Source organism: Crinia signifera, chromosome 9 (assembly GCF_055691185.1).
Source record: "Crinia signifera chromosome 9, ASM5569118v1, whole genome shotgun sequence".
In the NCBI taxonomy this organism is placed as follows: Eukaryota; Metazoa; Chordata; class Amphibia; order Anura; family Myobatrachidae; genus Crinia; species Crinia signifera.
In genome coordinates this window covers 164,008,400-164,032,652 of record NC_139225.1, presented here as the reverse complement: position 1 = coordinate 164,032,652, position 24,253 = coordinate 164,008,400, and the positions used below count along the sequence as shown (strand labels likewise).

Here is a 24,253-nt window from a genome sequence, read left to right as displayed (position 1 = left end):
TGGCCGCCGGGTGGGGGGTGCATTGTGCGGGTGTGTGTGTGTGGGGGTGGTGCCGTGCCACTGTGGGCAGCTGCCCGGGCCACTCCAGAGGCCGGGGCCCGGTACATCTGTACCCCTGGCACCCCCCTGTCGGCGGCCCTGCTTATGGACAAAACCATGTGCACTGCAGGTGGGGCAGATGTAACATATGCAGAGAGTATTACATTTTGAGTGTTATTTTGTTTCTGTGCAAAATAACTTTGAGTAAATACTGGTCCCACCCACAAATCTAATTCTCTCTGCACATGTTACATCTGCATAAGGGGCATTACGGTGTGCAGCATCATGTGTAAGGGGCATTACGGTGTGCAGCATCATGTGTAAGGGGCATTATGTGTGCAGCATCATGTGTAAGGGGCATTACGGTGTGCAGCATCATGTGTAAGGGGCATTATGTGTGCAGCATCATGTATAAGGGGCATTTTGTGTGCAGCATCATGTGTAATGGGTACTATGGTGTGCGGCATCATGTGTAATGGGTACTATGGTGTGCGGCATCTTTTGTAATGGGTACTATGGTGTGCGGCATCATGTGTAATAGGTACTATGGTGTGCGGCATCATGTGTAATGGGTACTATGGTGTGTGGCATCAATTGTAATGGGTACTATGGTGTGCGGCATCATGTGTAATGGGTACTATGGTGTGCGGCATCATGTGTAATGGGTACTATGGTGTACGGCATCATGTGTAATGGGTACTATGGTGTGCGGCATCATGTGTAATGGGTACTATGGTGCCATCAAGCAAGAACCCCCTAGCAATGAGCACGTAGGTAAGCAGCACTTATGTGGCAAATATGTAATGGGCATTACGGTTTGTTATATAGTATGTAATGGGCATCATGATGTGTGGCACAATGTGTAATGGGCATTATGGTGTGTGGCCTAATGTGTAATTGGCATAACGGAGTTTGCTACAATGTGTAATGGCCATTACTGTGTATGGTCTAAAGCAGGCATGTCCAACGTTGGCCCTCCAGATGTTTTCAAACTACACATCCCAGCATGCTTTGCAATAGTTTTAGCATTCTCTAATAGCAAAACTGTGGCAAAGCATGCTGGGATGTGTAGTTTCACAACATCTGGAGGGTCAACGTTGGACATGCCTGGTCTAAAGTGTAATACCACACCCCTTTTTGTGATGCCACGGCTCCTTCCCAGGAGGCCACGCCCCCTTTTTGCAGCGCAAAGGTCCCCCTACTATTATGTCTAGATCTGGGTCCACCCATTACCATAATTCTAGATTTGCCTATGAGCCTGGGCAGGGGTCCTGGGGTAGTGAGGACCCCCCCAATGAAGGGGTCCCCCCCTTTCAGAACTTACCTGCCCAGGATGAAGCCTGATGCTGTCCCCGGTGCCCCTGGGCTGAGGGTGGTTTGAAATTAGAAAAATACCATCGGTTCTGCTGTGGAATTATGAGTCCCAGCAAGCTGGGTCGCGAGAACCACAAGTCACAGCATGCCGCCCCTTAGTTCCACAGCAGAACCAATAGTGAAATAAACACACAAACACACTTGAAAAATACAACTTTATTACACACAGAGCCCATTCATACATATATTTACCTACCTTGACACGCAGGTAGGTCTGCCGCTGTCCACTGTTCCTGAAGTAATCCAATGAGGGTACCGGTGGAAACAATTTATACTTACAAGGGTCCTTCAGTGTAGATCGGGTACTCTTCTGTCCATGTAGGCATCCAGGGGACTTGGCCAAAAAACACACCAACACACGGGAAACCCACGGACTAAGGAAAGAGACGCAAGAAGAGTTTGTTTACATTGTGCGGCTCCTCCTCCCGAATAGCGTTATTGGCTGCCTGGTGGCCTAGCAGCTCCTGATTGGACGCTAGGTGCTAGATACTTCAGGGTTCTCCATGCCCACAAGGAACTGGTCACACTGCCATCACGTCTCATTCTTAGCTGGCCATGCTACTGTGGGCATTAGGCACGGCTCCAGTCGTCCGCACATGGCTGGATGTTGCAATCAAATGGTGGGTAAAGGAAATAAATGTATGTATGAAAGTTGACGTGAGGCAATAGGTTTTGATGGTGCCTCATGCCCCTACTGAGGCACATACTGAGGCACATACTGAGGCACAAAACCTGTGTTTCTGTTGGGAATGATTTGCAGGAACAGAGCTTTAGGAGACTTTTCCTTATTTCTGACATGATCTGCAGAACAGATATTTCTGTGTATGTGAAGAGACTTCCGCAGATGTTGGGGGTGCTCACACCAAACCCCCCCCCCCCCTCTTCTCATTCAACATCCAAAGCAAGTAGTACAAAATTCCAACCAAGCTGCTGCGTTGCTAATAACGATTGCCCTTCCTGACCTTATAAATGGCAATCGGATACATTTCTTTCATCATGAGCAGCAATAATAGTTATAGCTGGAGGTAACACATCCAATCTCATTTTATATCCAGATAGTTAATCAGCCATCGCCACATTAGTAGAGGATTAATTTGTCTGAAGACCTGACTGAAGAGCCCCCTGTTGGTGAGACAGTCCTTCTCCAGTCTCAGGGAATAGCACCAACTGATTCCAGCTTTGCAGACTGAATGGGATACAACCGCGGATCCCAAGCAGCACTGACATGTCATGTTTTCTAGGTCACCTGTACATTTTTTTTAAATGGGACAGTTGGAGGAACCTACCGGGTGACCTGAAAAACATGACCTGTTAGTGCTCATTGAGGATCGAGTTTGGGAACCACTACGATACAGCATTGCTAGAAATGTCTGCTGGGTTTTGGCAGGAACCATCACGGTACCATTTCCACCAGTGATCCAGACACTCCTGGGATCACACGGAATGACTCCAGCCAACCGCTGCATATTCGGGAATAGTGATCCAGTCCCCATTATTAAATGAACGTGTTCTGGTGAGAACACTGGCCCTGACACCGGTGATTATAGATTTATCCAGCATGCTATATAGACAGACACGCATGGCCTCAAAAGTGCTGGCTCTGAGCTCTGCTCTGCCTGATCGATCAGAGCAGGAATAGTAGAAGCAGGAGGGAAGCCTGTATAATGCCATCTATAGATGAAGTTATTATTACAGTGCTCCCTCTGGTTTTTTTTATTTTATTTTAGTAAATTTGAGTAGATAACATTTCCAATTACAAGTATGGGACATTTGATCTGATTATTAAAAATAGGCACATTTGAGGGCTTGGAGGAAAAATTAGCCCTGTTCTGGATGGGGGGTTTCTGGGTACTCAGAAACCCTCCCAGAGTGCACCACTGCACTGTTATCAAGTGTGCGGAAGCTTCTATATTTCTTGTATAAACTTAGTCCGTGAACTGAGCTTGAAGCCAGATGCCTTGGTGAACAGATCCTGATCTGACGTGTAGTCTGGGGAGCATCCCCTCCATGTTTGCAGAGATAAAGCCCTTGGTTAATGACACCAGCTTCTGCCGCGTCATCCCAGCTGCTGTGAGTCACTTATATCCATCAGCTGGAACCAAGCTTATGGGTCAATTTACCGAAGGTTTTGTGAATGCGACGGCTGATGAATTCAATTCATTTCTGTTTGAGTAACATTTTTGCTTTGCCAGCAGAGAGGGATGTGGGGCAGTGAGCGAAGGCATTGCAAATAGAATATTGATTTATTCTTATTTAGCCTCACTGCTTAGATCAGATGAATCATTAAGTATATTTAACCAGGAGAATGGAAAATCGAGCTAGTTATGCAGCCAGAGATTGATTTCCGAAATAATAGAGGGACAAAAAAATGGAACAAAATGGCAATAAAATCAAATTTAGTTTTTAATCAGGACACTGTAAGAAGTATATTTATTTCAGTACTTTGTATTTTATGTGTGTATGTATCTAAGACTTCCCTCTGTGCTATTTATACTGATTGCAGGATGGGCTCGTCCTGCCCCCTCTCAGTATCTCCTATAGGAATTCGCTTATTCTCCAGGTATGACTGGGGCACTCCCCAATTTGCAGGAGCTCCAAGCTTCTAGGGGACTAGGCAACCCTCCCACATCCTGCTCTCTTCTCCAATGAAATGGCGGGGATATGTCATGTGATGGCATGCTCTGTGGCCCGGCCCACTGCAATGCAATGGTGCAAATTTGTTGGGCTGTCGCCTTGCCCCTCCCACTCCTGGGTCCGCCATTAACTTGTTGACACTGGCTTCTCATACTGGCTCCACCTGGCAGTCTATGTGCCTGGCATGTCTACCGAACTATTATACACTGTGTTTACTGATAACATCCACTATATACATATCAAAAGGTGTGGCTCAAAGGGTCAACAGCAGCAGGCTGACACCAAAAGGTTGACAGACAAAAAGTGGCATTGGCAAAAGGCCGGCACAAGCAAAAAGTTTGACAGAAAAAGGTAGACACAGCTGTGATCATCCAGGCACGCGCCGGCTGTGATCATCCAGGCACGCGCCGGCTGTGATCATCCAGGCACGCCCCAGCTGTGATCATCCAGGCACGCCCCAGCTGTGATCATCCAGGCACGCCCCGGCTGTGATCATCCAGGCACGCCCCGGCTGTGATCATCCAGGCACGCCCCGGCTGTGATCATCCAGGCACGCCCCAGCTGTGATCATCCAGGCACGCGCCAGCTGTGATCATCCGGGCACGCCCCAGCTGTGATCATCCAGGCACGCCCCAGCTGTGATCATCCAGGCACGCCCCAGCTGTGATCATCCAGGCACGCCCCGGCTGTGATCATCCAGGCACGCGCCGGCTGTGATCATCCAGGCACGCGCCAGCTGTGATCATCCGGGCCTGCCCCGGCTGTGATCATCCGGGCACGCGCCGGCTGTGATCATCCGGGCATGCCCCGGCTGTGATCATCCGGGCACGCGCCAGCTGTGATCATCCGGGCTCGCGCCAGCTGTGATCATCCGGGCACGTGCCAGCTGTTTTCATCCAGGCACGCCCCAGCTGTGATCATCCAGGCACGCCCCAGCTGTGATCATCCAGGCACGCGCCAGCTGTGATCATCCAGGCACGCGCCAGCTGTGATCATCCAGGCACGCGCCAGCTGTTTTCATCCAGGCTCGCGCCAGCTGTGATCATCCCAGTGACTCTACCAGTAGCGAGATCGCAAGTACAGCTGTACTCACTGTTACGTACTGGTTGCCATGGAGCCGGTGTCATACAGCTCATCAGTCAGTGAGTGCATGTTGGCACTCGAGTGGATCAGAAACCAGATGACAGGCAATCACAGGTCTCCACCATCAGTGGGAATGTTAGCAGCCAGAATACAGACACTGGCACCCTGATAGAGGGAATCCCGACAGGGGGTAGGTATGTATACTTACCCCCCCCCCAACCCTAAGTCTACCTCCATGCAGCCAAACTCACAGCCTAACCCGATTCCTTGCTGCTAGTGCCTAGCCCCCGTACCCCACTGTCTAAACGTAGGCCTGTTCCCGCATTATATCCTTAACCCCCCTTCTAAGTGCCTAATCCACCATCACCGCAGCCTAACCCTAAGGTGTCCCACCTCCCATCTCCTAGTGGTAGTAGGGATGCCGGTGTGGTTATTGTGACTGCCAGCATTCCGTCCATTGGGATACTGAACGCATCCCCCTCTGTGATGTTCTAACAGAGTCTGAAATAGTGAAGACAAGGTGGCCCCTGCACATGCTCCATAGACCTCAGTAGAGAGCTCAGCGGCCATTTTGGCATAGGTCATGAAGCCTCCCTGGAATAACAGCCTCATGTTTCATCGCTGCTCCCTCTATTCCTGTTTGAGTGATGTTTATAAGCTGCAGCCACCTCCTTATGGCATCTTGTAACACCTGCAACGATGAGAGGTGTGTATGAGGCTGCAGCGATGTATTGTGGCGGCGCAGGTTGTAGCGCAGAATAACAGACTAGTAATGTACATGTATGTCGCCTGTCCGTGCATGAGTCTGACAGGTACACGGGTAGATCAGACCTGTTATGTATTTATTCAGTGTATGCAGTTATAGTCACCTGTCTGTCTAATGACGCAATAACTTCACACGTTACAATGCCGATATATCTGGAACATCAGTTCTCCGTCACCGATATGTATAGAAAAGAATAAATATTTCCGTCACTCTGGAAGTTTGTAGATAACATAGGAGCTGTAATTATTACATTAATGAATGTCGATCATCGCTTTAATGTCCTATCCTGTCCCGGCCGTGCCTAATTTGCCCCTTTATTGCCCAGTGATCAAACCTCGCCCGGTGACGGTTACATCCGTTATCCCTTTATCCGTCAGCGCGCCACATCTGATAACACGTGTTGTTTGATATACAGTAGAGATCTCTTTGATTTTTGCATCAAATCTCTCTGGAGAAGAAGAGACGAGACAAGTTTCCCCGATACAATTATTATTTGATAAAGAATTATTAAAATGTAATCTCCTTATGGCTGAAAAAAACAAAGTTGCATCACTTTGGTGCATCAAACAGATACAACATATTCCCGGCTTTGTTCTGCGTCTCCATCCGCGCACAGCTGCCGTTCTGAGGCGGCAAAGCTTTCATTCATGTGCGGGTTTGGTAGAGGCGCTGTATACAGGGCATGATTCAGGTTGGCCCGCATTCAAGAGAGCTAAAACTGCAGATGCATTCTGTTAAAGGCAGCCGTAATCCTAGTGATGGTGGAGGCGGCGACGTGGTTTTGGGAAGGGTGCGGTCTGGACAATGCCGGCATATCCGTACCTCTTTCAGGTTGATTTGTGGCGGCTTTGTGATGTCATATGCAGCCGCTGTGAGACAAACTGCGATTGATTCTGAATCAGGCCCTTAGTCAGCTCGCGGGTTAATTGGCTTTGTATTATTATGTAATGGTTCTATGTAAATCTTTCAGGTTCTTCTGCTGACATTTGTAGGCTGGTACGATAATGCGATAATAAATTGCTTGGATCCGGCGCAGAGGTAAATGGCAGCCGGTTTGTGAATCAGATAATGCATCTCATATACACAGAGCAGCGGAACGTCAGGCGGGATTGTGGGTAGAATAAAGCAAAGGTAGAAGAGTCTCTGAACCTCTAGTAGATACATCATCAGGAACAGCGTACAGTCCTGACACGGACGCCATAGAGAGGTCACCGCCAGAGGATTATTACGGAGTTACCTCTATACCCAGTGCAGTCAGAGGGCCTTATTCAGTAGCGCCCACAGACTAGTGAAAAACGACAATTTTTGCTAATCTGCACAATCCCTCAATCCTGGAAAATTAAATTGCAGTTTAAGGGCCAACAGGAGGGCGACAATGGGGTGGCGACGTGATGTTGCGGGTGCATAGACCCAGCGTTGCCAGGCGCAGGCAGGCAGCTACCGCTGCTGAGTGACCCCCGTATGCTAGCGCAGGGAGTTGTTGTTTTGCAAATTTTCACAAAACTAAAAGTCATAAGACCCCCATACACTAGAGTGACGCCTCCAGGTGGAGAAGTTGCCTGTGGCCCTCTTGAGCCGCCGTGATATATCATATGCGGTCCTTTCACATATGATAAATCGCATGCTATCCCAGCCAAGCCTGCCCAGCTCAGGTGCAATCCAACATATCACCTCTGCAGCTCACGGGTCCATGCATCGCACTGGACCTGCTGTCATCAGCACTGAATCAGGCCCAGAAACTACCAGATACCTGTGACTCTGTTATACTCCACTTGGTGTCTAAAGCCATGCCCAGTGATTTATTCCTATTCTGATTGGCCAGATGTAGAAAATCAGTTATTTGTATGGGGCCTGCGAGCCAGTAGGACTTACAGTAGCTGGTCTTGACACCTAAAGGAGGGAAACTGTGGACTTCACACATGTCCAGCGAAGCGAGCCCGAAAGGGGGCGTGGCCGGTGAAGATGGGCGTGGTCTCATAGGATGATGCTTCCTAAGGCCGTGCCCCCATTTAGCGCCGCTCTGCGTCGCTGAATAGACACTCTGCACATGTGCAGAGTGTCTATTCTATTCAGGCTGGGGGGGGGGGGGGGGGGACTCCCAATTGCCCCCCTCTCACCCCCCACCACGGAAAAATGGTGGCCCCGGGTGGGACGCAGGAATGCTCCCAAAAACGAGACGTTCCCGCGTTAAGAGGGACAGTTGGGAGGCATGCAGATGTAACATGTGAAGAGAGAGTTAGATTTGGGTGGGATGCTCAAACTAAAATCTAAAATGCAGTGTAAGAATAAAGCAGTTAGTATTTATCCTACACAGAAACAAAATACCTCACCCAAATGTAACTCTCTCTGCACCTGTAACATCTGCCCCACCTGCAGTGCAGCATGGTTTTGTCCACTAAAGAAGGAGTTTGCTTTTGCAAACCAACCAGAACCAGGCCCATTATGCACATTATGCGCAGTGTGAATAGATGAGACACTGAAGTAACGTCAGTCTTGCTGCAACAGTGCGTCTGATAAGAGGCTGCCACGGGGAGGATTCCATGTATAGTGATCACTGTACCCCTATGTTCTGTCCTGGAGTGCCAGCATATTAAAATGTTTATCTTCCAGCTAACTGAGACATGTTCTGAAAATCTTGATCTTCGCTGTCCTCATAGAGCACTTTGGGGCGGCGGTCCTGCTTAGCGAAACTTTTGGGAATGTCGCACATACCGTATCGGAGATCTCTCCGGCATCATAGAGGTGGAGCAAAGGATCATTTTCCCTTAATGAGCCCAATAATCAATAAAACAATGCATTAATGTCCTATAGATAATTAGCACCAGGGCGTTGTCATAGGAAACGGAAGTGGTGACTTTGTGGGTGCAGGGTGACGTCCCCCGTAAGATGGGTCAATCAGAAGGTCTCTGTTGGGTAACAGGAGATTGATCTATTTCTGCGGCTAACGAGACTCTCAGGAACATCTGATGGGCGCACATTAAATTGCTTCTCTCTACCCCCAGGATCAGAATGTGCTGAATTTTTTTTTCTTCTCGTTTAATAATAAGAGGAACATGTCTTCTGTTCTCTGGGAGATCCTCGGGGCTGTGGCAGACAAAACTGTGTGTGGTTTTCTGTATACGTTCAGTGTCTATTATCCATACATGTGCCGTATATGCCAGCCATACACCCTATACACACCAGCCATACACCCTATACACACCAGCCATACACCCTATATACCCTATATACACCAGCCATACACCTTATACACGCCAGCCATACACCCTATATACCCTATATACACCAGCCATACACCCTATACACGCCAGCCATACACCCTATACACCCTATATACACCAGCCATACACCCTATACACGCCAGCCATACACCCTATATACCCTATATACACCAGCCATACACCCTATACACACCAGCCATACACCCTATACACCCTATATACACCAGCCATACACCCTATACACGCCAGCCATACACCCTATATACCCTATATACACCCTATACACGCCAGCCATACACCCTATACACTCCAGCCATACACCCTATACACTCCAGCCATACACCCTTTATACACCAGCCATACACCCTATACACGCCAGCCATACACCCTATACATGCCAGCCATACACCCTATATACCCTATATACACCAGCCATACACCCTATACACGCCAGCCATACACCCTATACACTCCAGCCATACACCCTATACACTCCAGCCATACACCCTATATACCCTATATACACCAGCCATACACCCTATACACGCCAGCCTTACACCCTATATACCCTATATACACCAGCCATACACCCTATACACGCCAGCCATACACCCTATACACACCAGCCATACACCCTATATACACTATATACAGTACACCAGCCATACACCCTATACACGCCAGCCATACACCCTATATACCCTATATACACCAGCCATACACCCTATACACGCCAGTCATACACCCTATATACCCTATATACACCAGCCATACACCCTATACACGCCAGCCATACACCCTGTATACCCTATATACACCAGCCATACACCCTATACACGCCAGCCATACACCCTATACACGCCAGCCATACACCCTATACACTCCAGCCATACACCCTATACACTCCAGCTATACACTCTTTATACACCAGCCATACACCCTATACACGCCAGCCATACACCCTATACACGCCAGTCATACACCCTATATACCCTATATACACCAGCCATACACCCTATACACGCCAGCCATACACCCTATACACACCAGCCATACACCCTATACACTCCAGCCATACACCCTATACACTCCAGCCATACACCCTATATACCCTATATACACCAGCCATACACCCTATACACGCCAGCCTTACACCCTATATACCCTATATACACCAGCCATACACCCTATACACTCCAGCCATACACCCTATATACACCAGCCATACACCCTATACACGCCAGCCTTACACCCTATACACGCCAGTCATACACCCTATATACCCTATATACACCAGCCATACACCCTATACACACCAGCCATACACCCTATACACACCAGCCATACACCCTATACACACCAGCCATACACCCTATATACCCTATATACACCAGCCATACACCTTATACACGCCAGCCATACACCCTATATACCCTATATACACCAGCCATACACCCTATACACGCCAGCCATACACCCTATACACCCTATATACACCAGCCATACACCCTATATACACCAGCCATACACCCTATACACTCCAGCCATACACCCTATATACACCAGCCATACACCCTATACACGCCAGCCTTACACCCTATATACCCTATATACACCAGCCATACACCCTATACACGCCAGCCATACACCCTATACACGCCAGCCATACACCCTATACACTCCAGCCATACACCCTATACACTCCAGCTATACACCCTTTATACACCAGCCATACACCCTATACACGCCAGCCATACACCCTATACACGCCAGCCATACACCCTATATACCCTATATACACCAGCCATACACCCTATACACCCTATACACGCCAGCCATACACCCTATACACTCCAGCCATACACCCTATACACTCCAGCCATACACCCTATATACACCAGCCATACACCCTATACACGCCAGCCTTACACCCTATATACCCTATATACACCAGCCATACACCCTATACACGCCAGCCATACACCCTATATACACTATATACACCAACCATACACCCTATACACGCCAGCCATACACCCTATATACCCTATATACACCAGCAATACACCCTATACACGCCAGCCATACACCCTATATACCCTATACACGCCAGCCATACACCCTATACACGCCAGCCATACACCCTATACACACCATCCATACACCCTATACACGCCAGCCATACACCCTATATACCCTATATACACCAGCCATACACCCTATACACGCCAGCCATACACCCTATATACCCTATATACACCAGCCATACACCCTATACACGCCAGCCATACACCCTATATACCCTATACACACCAGCCATACACCCTATACACGCCAGCCATACACCCTATACACACCAGCCATACACCCTATACACTCCAGCCATACACCCTATACACTCCAGCCATACACCCTATATACATCAGCCATACACCCTATACAAGCCAGCCATACACCCTATATACACCAGCCATACACCCTATACATGCCAGCCATACACCCTATATACCCTATGTACACCAGCCATACACCCTATACATGCCAGCCATACACCCTATATACCCTATATACACCAGCCATACACCCTATACATGCCAGCCATACACCCTATATACCCTATATACACCAGCCATACACCCTATACACGCCAGCCATACACCCTATACACGCCAGCCATACACCCTATATACACTATATACACCAGCCATACACCCTATACACGCCAGCCATACACCCTATATACCCTATATACACCAGCCATACACCCTATACACGCCAGCCATACACCCTATATACCCTATATACACCAGCCATACACCCTATACACGCCAGCCATACACCCTATATACACCAGCCATACACCCTATACACGCCAGCCATACACCCTATACACACCATCCATACACCCTATACACGCCAGCCATACACCCTATATACCCTATATACACCAGCCATACACCCTATACACGCCAGCCATACACCCTATATACCCTATACACGCCAGCCATACACCCTATACACGCCAGCCATACACCCTATACACACCAGCCATACACCCTATACACTCCAGCCATACACCCTATACACTCCAGCCATACACCTTATATACACCAGCCATACACTCTATACAAGCCAGCCATACACCCTATATACCCTATATACACCAGCCATACACCCTATACATGCCAGCCATACACCCTATATACCCTATGTAAACCAGCCATACACCCTATACATGCCAGCCATACACCCTATATACCCTATATACACCAGCCATACACCCTATACATGCCAGCCATACACCCTATATACCCTATATACACCAGCCATACACCCTATACACGCCAGCCAAACACCCTATACACACCAGCCATACACCCTATACACGCCAGCCATACACCCTATACACGCCAGCCATACACCCTATATACACCAGCAATACACCCTATACACGCCAGCCATACACCCTATACACCCTATATACACCAGCCATACACCCAATACAAGCCAGCCATACACCCTATACATGCAAGCCATACACCCTATACACGCCAGCCATACACCCTATATACCCTATACACTCCAGCCATACACCCTATACACGCCAGCCTTACACCCTATATACCCTATATACACCAGCCATACACCCTATACACGCCAGCCATACACCCTATACACACCAGCCATACACCCTATATACACTATATACACCAGCCATACACCCTATACACGTTAGCCATACACCCTATATACCCTATATACACCAGCCATACACCCTATACACGCCAGCCATACACCCTATATACCCTATATACACCAGCCATACACCCCATACACGCCAGCCATACACCCTGTATACCCTATATACACCAGCCATACACCCTATACACGCCAGCCATACACCCTATACACGCCAGCCATACACCCTATACACTCCAGCCATACACCCTATACACTCCAGCTATACACCCTATACACGCCAGCCATACACCCTATACACGCCAGCCATACACCCTATATATGCCAGCCATACACCCTATACACGCCAGCCATACACCCTATACAGGCAAGCCATACACCCTATACACACCTGCCATACACCCTATATACCCTATACACTCCAGCCATACACCCTATACAAGCCAGCCATACACCCTATACACTCCAGCCATACACCCTATACACACCAGCCATACACCCTACACACGCCAGCCATACACCCTATACATGCCAGCCATACACCCTATACACGCCAGCCGGGAAGTTGGAACGTCCCCCAAAAAAAACTGGACGTTCCTGCGAAAAAGTGGGACAGTTGTGAGGCATGGTGACAGGGAGAGGCAGAGTGTGAGAGGGAGAGGGTGACAGGGGCAGCAGTGGGCCCCTTCGTCCTCGGGCCCTGGTGCACTGCACCTGCTGCACTGATAGTAGTTGAATGAGTACAGATACAGATCTCACATTCGCCGCCCTTCTGGCACACACTGTAACTGCGAGTAGCACTCCCTGAACTGTGTGTATTTATAATGCTCACCCCAGAACAACTGCACAGCACTGCGGCCATACTGCTTCTCTAGGTTATATTGAGTCAGTAATGAACATGTCAAGATTTGTCATGTCAACATGCTTACAGAAAGTTGATATTTATCACGTCGACACTGTGAAATTGCGGCCTAGTCACAGTGTCGACAATGCATATTTCAGGTGAGGCTAATGTTAACCCTAATCTAATGAAAAGCCATAAACCAATCTGTGAATAACACTGGCCTGGAGTCGTGCATCCAGGGGTGCCGAGAGGTCATCCGGGCCCTGGTAAAATGGAGGGGGTGTGGCCACCAGCAGGGGTGGAGTCTCCGGGAGTGGGCGGGACCATGTCCCTATGAAAATAAATAAACGAGAGGGAGAGAGAGGACAGGCTGCAGCTGTCTCTCAGCTCAGCACATGGCACTGAGCAGCGTGTGCTGAGCTGGGGAGAGAGGCTGTACTGCGGCCGCAGCATGTTATCTCTCTCCCCACTGCTCAGCTCCTGCAACAGGGGAGAGGGAGCCGGACCCTCCAGCAGACCCAGTAAAAAAACTACCAGCCCCCCCCCCCCCTCTCAGTGCCATTGATTGCATCCCCCTCTAAGCTGCACAGCCGACTCTACTATTAGGCAGCTGTCTAGGGGTTCCAGAATGTGGGGGGCACCCCTGATTCTGAATATCACAAAATTAAGGATGACTCTGAGAGAGGTGTCCTTGATGAACGTAATGCAAAGGGCAGGTGGGGAACTTCTGGGACATCACGTCCACACTTTTACCTGAGGTCCTGGAGAGTCGGATTGGGGAGTGGGAGAGGTGACGGTGGTGGGACCAGTGAGCTGACGTTCTACCTGTACCACTGTCGTCTTCTCTGTATAAGTCACCAGATACACCTCATCTTGATAAGAAGTGTCACCTGTGTGTAAGAAATAGAAACAGATGGGATTTTTTTATTTTTATTAAATGTCACCACCCCATAATTCCTCCTGTCCACGAAAAAATTGATGTTGATCTAAGGGGCTCTCGTTAATTTGTAAATCCAGAGAACCTGGCATGCTGCAGCTGTCATGCAGCGTTCCAGCCCCGCACATGAGCCAAGCGTTTACAGTGAGCTTACTGTATTTCCATCACTTTACTGCCACTGTAAAATGTAATGTGTGTTTTACAGCCCGGCCTGTTCCGCAGCTCAGGGGTGTAAATTGCCTATAACCGGCTGTAAACTGTCAGAACACGAACTACTCAGCTTTGCTAATGTCACTGGATTTGTATGTAAATGAGTCAATTAGGCAAAGGTTTACTAAGATAATGGATGGCTAATTGTGTTTACAAATACCAACATAGTTCTTTATTTTTACGTTAAAGCCGCAGCTCCTGCCTGGAAGGATTATAATGGGAAATGTACAATTTGGCAATTAAATAAGATTGTCCGTAACGTGACGGGTTTACTGTAGATAAGAGGCATTGCGCCACTTTCATTGCCGCGGTTATGTGTTACTGATGTTATAAGTCCGTGTTAAGGCCCATACACCAGGCATGTCCAAACTGTGGCCCTCCAGCTGTTGTGACGCTACAAGTCCCATCATGCCTTGCCACAGTTTTGCTAATAAGGAATGCTAAAACTCTGACAAGGCATGCTGGGATGTGTAGTTTCACAATAGCTGGAGGGCCACAGTTTGGACATGCCTGCCATACACACTAGACAATATTGGTCACAATATCATCCAGTGTGTACGCTGTGCATCATTAACGACCCTCTCCCTCATCAAAGCATGTTTGGAGGAGTGAGGAGATCATCAACACTGCAGCATGACCCCCACCACCCCCGTCATCGGCTCCATCGTGTTCGGCATTGACTAGTGTGTATTCACTTGATTTTGGCGGCGGTGGGACCCTCTGGGGTCAGTGGGATATTAATAAGGTGATGTCTATGCAATAAATTCCCAATGCAATATAACCTTGTGTCAATTCTAATTTTTATGATTATCTCTTGTTAAAAAATGGATTTTAAAACTTTATTATGTGTTTCACTAAAGTCTAGGTGGCCAAATGGTTCTGTTCTATTATTAATAAAACAGTCTCACCCCCGGCCACAGCTCCCCCTATAGAGCATTAACAGACCCTGAGATAAGAAGACTGCTGTTACACAGTGTTCTCTGCTGCAGGGGGACTAAGCGGGGGTTGCTGAGAGGCCACATTAGGGAGCCGCAGGATTGTGAGATTAGGACTGTGGTTTCTGTCTCAAGAGGTAATCCTGAGGCCTTAGCTGCCACCCCCTTCCGCTCCTCTCCTGCTTACAGGCTCCTCCTTCTCCCATAAACCAGTTCTGGATATAGCATTAAATGCCCCAAACACACGTGCTACGAATTTTGGGTGTGGGATCATTAGAGGCAATGTAATATAATAACTATGCAATGACTTACTGTGCAATGTGCTGCATGGGGATCCAACGAAGGTTGGATTATAATTACCAGAATCAAATGATTCATTTTTTTTCACATATTTTTCAACATGCAGTAAATGAGACTTTTCCTGTTACGCTGAATTCCTTACTCTTCCACGTCTCATGTGTCAGGGAATTGCACATTGGGTGGAGTCAGTACTACTCTGGGTGGGATGCAGTTAAAATCCTGGCGGTCGGGATCCCGGCGTTCAGAATCCCGACGCCGGAATCCCGACCGCCGAAATGCCGACACATTCTCCCTACTGGGGTGTCCACGACACCCCTGGAGGGAGAATAAATTAGTGTGCCGAGCGTAGCGAGGCACCGGGCCCGCTGCGTGGCGAGCGCAGCGAGCCCGCAAGGGGGGGCGATCCACGTCCCCCCCTTGTCAGCATTTCGGCTGTCGGGATTCCGGCGTCGGGATTCTGAGCGCCGGGATCCCGACCGCCGGGATTCAATACTGAATCCCTCTGGGTAATGTGAGCCCAAGTTCTCCTTCTTTTGGGTTTCCTGATTCTGTCTAGCTAGACATATATACATACATCTATACATAAACAGTTATACTATACAATGAAATAATAATAATAATTATAATAATAATAAAAAGCATTGAATAAATGTTTGATTGTGTTTTTCTTTTTGTTTTAACACCTGTACTAGCAGAATGCATTGTGTCCTTATATGCAGGATAGATCACATTGGCCAACACCTTGTATTAATAATGTCCGTTTGTATTTATTTCCCCCACAGAACTATGGGTTGGAAACGGAGAACCTGCGAACGCTATCTCACAAACTTAACGCATCGGCCAAAAATCTGCAAAACTTTATAACGGGTAGAAGGCGGAGCGGGCACTACGATGGGCGAGCCTCCCGGCGATTGCCAAATGACTTTCTTACCTCGGTGGTGGATCTGATTGGCGCTGCCAAGAATCTGTTGGCCTGGCTGGACAGGTAAGTTCAAAGGTCATAACAGCAGGGGGCATTAAATAAAAGTAACCCATCCTTGCCAAAATATATGTACGCAGCCGTGTGTCCTGGAATTCCTTTTTGTTTCCACGTAGATATTTGTAAGTACAAGCTCTCGTTGTACTTCACCAAAAAACAAGGATTGGCATTGCAGCTGAGCAGATCTATGTACTGTGCGTCTGAACGGGATTGGATGTGTGACTGCCCACTATGTAGATCTGCTCAATTTCAATGCTACTTTTTTCATATTGTTACAACTCAAGGAGTGGGGTGTTTAACTGGAATGCAAGAGGTTATGGGTGCGAATCCTGGGTATGGCATCATATTAAAGTGTGTTATTAATAGGGTATTGTAACTGAGTAACTAAGTGCTCCAAAGAGGAAGATGGTTTTGATCCATATTAATTTTCTTACAATGTTCGATAAATGCTTTTCTGTCTCTAGTGGCAATATTAAGGGGCGTTGGATGGGGGTGGGGTGGGGTTGGGAATTCTCTGTCTGGTTCAGGGCTCCAAAAACTCTAGTTATGGCTGTTTTGAGGTTGTTTATTTTGTGTAACTGCCACTTTGTAAGTAAATCCACCCTCAACCGAGGCATTTTCTGGCCATCGCCCTGCGCAACCTCGCATGGTGCAAATGAGGAGCATCGCTATAACAAATCATAAAGAAGTACATAAGGGGCCGTGACCTCGAGATGACTCACTCCTGGGAAAAATCCCTTTTCTGATATTTTTATTTGCGCTGAGGCCACTAACTGTAACTGTTTTATTTTGTTCCATTAATAAAAGAAAAGGAAAAATAAATAAATAACCTCCGTAAAACGTTTCCCCTGATTGATAAATACAGTGATGTGAATAAGAGAGGAGGCATTCATGGTTTCCGTACATGACATCCTCGCACAGCCGCAGGGGGTCAGCGTGACCTGGTTCTGTCCGGTCACATTACAATCACGGTGCCATTAGGCGCGTACCCTTCCAACATCATTGCAGAATGGTTCCACTGGGGCTCGTCATGTGAATTAAAGACACTTTCACAATATACCAGGACTAAAAGCTTCCAGATTCACATGTAATGCAATATACAATAAAGGGAGACATTGCTGTAATGCTGCAGGATAGACAAAGCCACAGTCTAGTTCCCAGTGGGCGAGTGCGTCTCCGACGTTCCTGTATCGTGTATCCAGAGTAGTTGTACATTACCAGGAATATATCCCACATGACAGTACCTGGATGATGCATTAAGCGCCAATCACCCGCTTCGCCCCATACTGTATCTAGAGTTCTACGCACCCTCAACTGTACGCAGTTGGATATCGGTCATTGTCATCATCATGGCTGGAACATACCAACCTATACTGAGTGTAAAATCTCCGCTCAGCTGTGTATGAGAGGGGCAGTAATAATATATTCGGTGCAGTCCGCTCTAGTGCTCAGACTCCTGCGGGCAGCAGCGCTACGAAAGTCGGCAGAAAATTGTCCGTTGCAACATTTTTCTGGAGATTGGAGCATGCGCAGCAGGGTCTGAGGTTCTAGTGCCCTGACCTTACTTCACAGGGAGGAGGGACTCTAGCCGGGGGAGGCTGCACATGGGCCTCCTTCTCTCTTAAAATGCCCCCCTGTAGAGTAGGTACTGTACTAATTACCCGGGCCCAGGTCTGATGGAGGGGCCCAGTGGGGCCCCTGTTACCTGACAGCAGCAGCTGCAGCATCTCTTTCTAAGCCAGCACATGCGGCAGTGTACTGAGCTGCTGTGTGGCCAGGGACAGTGGCGTAACTACATAGATGTGGGCCCCATAGCAAAAGTTTGTAAGGGCCCCTATTTTTCACCTAATGCTGAAAAATGTATACAGCACATGATACTTTGACAGGCAAAGTGGGCCCCTCTAAGCTCTGGGCCCCATAGCAGCTGCACCCCCTGCACCTATGGTAGTTACACCCTGTATATAACACATGTAACTGTGACAGGGAAGGTGGCCCCTCTAAGCTCTGGGCCCCATAGCAGCTGCACCCACTGCACCTATGGTAGTTACACCCTGTATATAACACCTGTAACTATGACAGGGAAGGTGGCCCCTCTAACCTCTGGGCCCCATAGCAGCTGCACCCCCTGCACCTATGGTAGTTACACCCCTGTATATAACACATGTAACTGTGACAGGGAAGGTGGCCCCTCTCAGCTCTGGGCCCATAGCAGCTGCACCCCCTGCACCTATGGTAGCTACACCCTGTATATAACACCTGTAACTGTGACAGGGAAGGTGGCCCCTCTCAGCTCTGGGCCCCATAGCAGCTGCACTCCCTGCACCTATGGTAGCTACACCCTGTATATAACACATGTAACTGTGACAGGGAAGGTGGCCCCTCTAAGCTCTGGGCCCCATAGCAGCTGCACCCACTGCACCTATGGTAGTTACACCCCTGTATATAACACATGTAACTGTGACAGGGAAGGTGGCCCCTCTCAGCTCTGGGCCTCATAGCAGCTGCACCCCCTGCACCTATGGTAGCTACACCCTGTATATAACACATGTAACTGTGACAGGGAAGGTGGCCCCTCTAAGCTCTGGGCCCCATAGCAGCTGCACCCACTGCACCTATGGTAGTTACACCCCTGTATATAACACATGTAACTGTGACAGGGAAGGTGGCCCCTCTCAGCCCTGGGCCTCATAGCAGCTGCACCCCCTGCACCTATGGTAGCTACACCCTGTATATAACACATGTAACTGTGACAGGGAAGGTGGCCCCTCTAAGCTCTGGGCCCCATAGCAGCTGCACCCACTGCACCTATGGTAGTTACACCCCTGTATATAACACATGTAACTGTGACAGGGAAGGTGGCCCCTCTCAGCTCTGGGCCCCATAGCAGCTGCACCCACTGCACCTATGGTAGTTACACCCCTGTATATAACACATGTATCTGTGACAGGGAAGGTGGCCCCTCTCAGCTCTGGGCCCCATAGCAGCTGCACCCCCTGCACCTATGGTAGCTACACCCTGTATATAACACATGTAACTGTGACAGGGAAGGTGGCCCCTCTAAGCTCTGGGTCCTATAGCAGCTGCACCCACTGCACCTATGGTAGTTACACCCCTGTATATAACACATGTAACTGTGACAGGGAAGGTGGCCCCTCTCAGCTCTGGGCCCCATAGCAGCTGCACCCCCTGCATCTATGGTAGCTACACCCTGTATATAACACATGTAACTGTGACAGGGAAGGTGGCCCCTCTCAGCTCTGGGCCCCATAGCAGCTGCACCCCCTGCACCTATGATAGCTACACCCTGTATATAACACATGTAACTGTGACAGGGAAGGTGGCCCCTCTCAGCTCTGGCCCCATAGCAGCTGCACTCCTGCACCTATGGTAGCTACACCCCTGTATATAACACATGTAACTGACAGGGAAGGTGGCCCCTCCCAGCTCTGGGCCCCGTAGCAGCTGCACTCCCTGCACCTATGGTAGTTACGTCCTTGGCCAGGGAGGTGCTTAAAGTACTGTGTGCTCTGTATTTTATTCTATGGGTGCATGAACACTCCTCCCATGATTAGGTCACACCCCCGTATAGTTCCTGGGCCTGGCCAGGCTCTCTACTGCCCTGGTACATGCCCTCCCTGAAACATAAGCTGCCAAACAGTCTGCAGAGTTTCTCCTCCCCCTCATTTGCATAGAATGCCTCTGGCATTAGCCCCCTATCTACCTATCTTACCTGATCAGGAAGCGGATCCCCCCATCCCGGCCAGACACTTCTTCTCAATGATAAGAATTTAATAAATGGGTTCAGGGTGTGTGTGTTGTGGCCCTTCTGGACCCCGGGCCCCTGTGCGCCATACACATTGCATCCCTTATAAGTATGCCAATACATGTGGGCTCATTCACCCATTTCCTGCTGCCGATAGGTAGAGATACATTGTATCCCTGTGTTATTAATCGCATTGTCTTCTCCTCTGACAGGTCTCCGTTTGTCAGTGTGACGGAATATTCACTGCTGAAAAATAACATTGTTCAACTGTGCCTGGAACTCACCACCATCGTGCAACAGGTGAGAGCGTGAGACCGGTGTGACGAGGACACGGGAACTGGGGGAGGGGATATGGGGTAACGTGTGGACGTATCACTGTGTCTTATAGGAAACGTTCCGCTGAGCCTTGTGGGGAGATAACCCATCATTTATACTTTTGGTCCTGACTAGTAAGGGGTAATGGCATTCCCATCATTACTGTGGTTGCTGATGGCCCGCCTGTCCTGTGGAATATTGTTCATTGTTCTGTGCACCCTGGTGTAACTTCCAGTAGCATACTAGGTAAAAGGTCAGGGCAATCTGGGGTCCAAGTGCCTGGACAGAGTAATCAGCGCCCTGATTTAAGCCCTTAAGTGGTCCTGGAGAGGTGGTGGAACTCTGTTTCCCTAACAATGACCCCCCTCCCCTTCCTGTTAGGCAGAGCCTAGACCAGTGCCAGGGAATTTGTTCTCTATGACCCATAAAGGGATAATGGTGCCACAACACATGGTAGCATAATCATATACACATTACACCGCATGTAGTGCCCTTGATTCATATTAAACCACACAGTAATGCCCCTTATACACATAACGTCCACAGTTGTTCATCTTAACTTTACATTACATACGCCATGCCAGAAGAAGAAGCCGCTGGTACAGGCTTTTCTGTTGGAATTACTTTTCAGGACTGCGGTAGAGGTAAAACTCAGTTCCACCCCCCCCCCTCACCGTTCCACCCCCCCCCCCACCGTCCCCCCTCACTGTAATCAGTGTTTACTAAATCACTATAGTGGAGCCTACAGTACATGAAGCAGCCAGGGTTAGGCAGGAGAGGCAGTTGCATCTGGCGCCAGCGTCCTCTGGGACAGAAGGACAGTGCGGACACTCGTTATTATACAAATATCAGCTATAACCAGTGGTGGAAACTCTATTGCAGGCAGTGGCATAGCTGGAAATGTTGTGCCCCCAGCCAAAAAGGGGTGCCCCCCCCACAACATTAATGATATATTCTGTTACTGTTACCTCGTTGCCAGGGGTTACATGTTCATTGCTAGGGATGTCTTTCTCATTGCCAAAGGTTTCAGTGCTTTTTGTTCATTGCTAGGGGTTACATGCTCCTTGCCAGGGTTTTTTGTTAATTTCGAGGGCATTTAACGCTCCTGGAGTCCGCACTTCCGGGTTGTGATGTATGCGCTGTGTGTGGCAGCCATTTTCAGTGTGCCATTTTTAAACAGATTCAATGCGGATTCCATGGAATCTGCAGAGACTAGAGGCCCCCGTGTCGCTGGCCGCCCACTTCAGCGCATGCTCCGCGGTGGCATTTTTACACCACTGGAGGCAAACGAGGGCCACATTACACTAAAAGCAGGGCCCTCAGTGGGGGCCCCTCTTCTGGGATTATTGCTATGTAGTAATTCCCCCCCCCCCCCCCCCCCCGCGGCCGTGGTACTGTATGTATCATTCACTGCTGTTTTCCAGCGCAGAGAGTTAAAATAAAATTAGTTCAAATAAATTTAATGAGGTTTCACATCTGCTTTCTGCTTAATGTTTATTGATTCATTCCTCAGCGGACAGAATTCCATATATAATAATGTGTGAAGCTGTAGCTGAAGGGACGGGAGGAGGGTGGGGTGGGGGGAATCTTCACTGGCGGAGGTACCTGGGAATATGGAAATTCCTTTGATCTCTCTTCCTCTGTGTTTTGCAGCAAGAATACTATTCAATTAGTTAGATAGGTTGCGTTCGCCTCCGGCTGTTTCTGAACGTGTTCACATAACTTAAAAGCGAATGTCCCTTTTATTGCCCGGCCGCGTGTTAGCGCCTCTTTCATATTCTGCTGGAGAGTTCATAAAATAAGAGAGGAACAGTCACACACCTCTCTGATCAATTAAAAGATAAAACCGCGGTGAGGAGCGGAGGCTGCGCAGAAGTAACATGTGTACGACATCTTGTTGGCCATCTACTGTGTAGATCGAGAGAGATACCGCAATAAATGTCTGTACACAATGAGTATAGGAAATCGTAACATGCAGTGCTGGTAATTGTAGTCCAACAAAATACAGGGCCTGATTCAGGTAGACCCCCGCCCCGTTATGGTGACATCCCACTTTGCGAATGAATGTGCGCGCTGTGCGAACGTAGCCTAGCGAACTAGCGAAGACTTAGCAGCAAAGGGAATATGTCCTGGAATGGCCACTGGCTCTCACAAATCGGATTCACCTTCAAGCCCTCAGTAAATGTGGGCAAGTCCGCAGTCTCCCACAAACCCCCCTCCCCCTTGGCAGAAGGGTTACCAGATGCCGCAATTCATGCTGGCTGTAATACTGGCATTGCGCAGTGGTGAGCATGGCCACAATGACAAGATTGCACTGGCCATGCCCCATCACAGTATTCTCACCATAAGCCTCAGAGAGTTCAGCAGAAAACTAGGCAACTCTGGGTAGTACAATGGGCATCTGCTTGGGTAAAGAAGGAAGTAGGAACATTAGGGGGTCTGAGATGACGAGTAACCTGCACCCTTATTTCTGTGCTTGGAAGCCCTGTTACATCACTGTTAATTAGGTCACCTGCGCCGCCATCCCTGTGCTGGGGAATCCCTGTTACTTCACTGGTAAATAGGTCACCTGTGCCCACATTCTCATGCTGGGAAGCCCTGTTACATTGCTGGTAATTAGGTAACCTGCACCCTCATTCCCATTCTGGGAAGCCCTGTTATTGGGTAATTAGGTTACCTGTGCCCACTTTCCTGTACTGGGAAGCCCTGTTACTGTGCTGTAATAAGGTAACCCACACCCACATTTCTGTACTGGGAAGCCCTGTTATTGTGATGGTAATTAGGTAACCTGCACCCCTATTACAATTCTGGGAAGCCCTGTAATTTTGATGGTAATTAGGTAACCTGTGCCAACATTCCTGTGCTGGTAATTAGTTCACCTGTGCTCACATTCCTGTGCTGGGAAGCCCTGTTACATCACCGGTAATTAGGTCATTAGGTAACCTGCACCCCCATTCCCATTCTGGAAAGCCCTGTTATTGTGATGGTAATTAGGCAACCTGTGCTCACTTTCCTGTACTGGGAAGCCCTGTTACTGTGCTGTAATAAGGTAACCCACACCCACATTCCTGTACTGGGAAGCCCTGTTACTGTGCTGTAATAAGGAAACCCGCACACACATTCCTGTACTGGGAAGCCCTGTTACAGTGCTGGT

The 24,253-nt window shown here is 48.7% G+C and overlaps 1 protein-coding gene across 2 annotated transcripts in view; it reads left to right on the top strand.

The window, feature by feature from the left end:
• The window catches only part of LOC146036386 (connector enhancer of kinase suppressor of ras 2-like), a 410,449-nt gene that overhangs the window by 174,233 nt on the left and 211,963 nt on the right, over positions 1-24,253 (top strand). For both annotated transcript variants that reach the window (XM_083160369.1, XM_083160368.1), the window contains exons 3-4: positions 16,825-17,027; positions 20,997-21,084. In XM_083160369.1, coding sequence (XP_083016495.1) covers positions 16,825-17,027; positions 20,997-21,084 — 291 coding nt within the window. The remainder of the gene's footprint in view (positions 1-16,824; positions 17,028-20,996; positions 21,085-24,253) is intronic.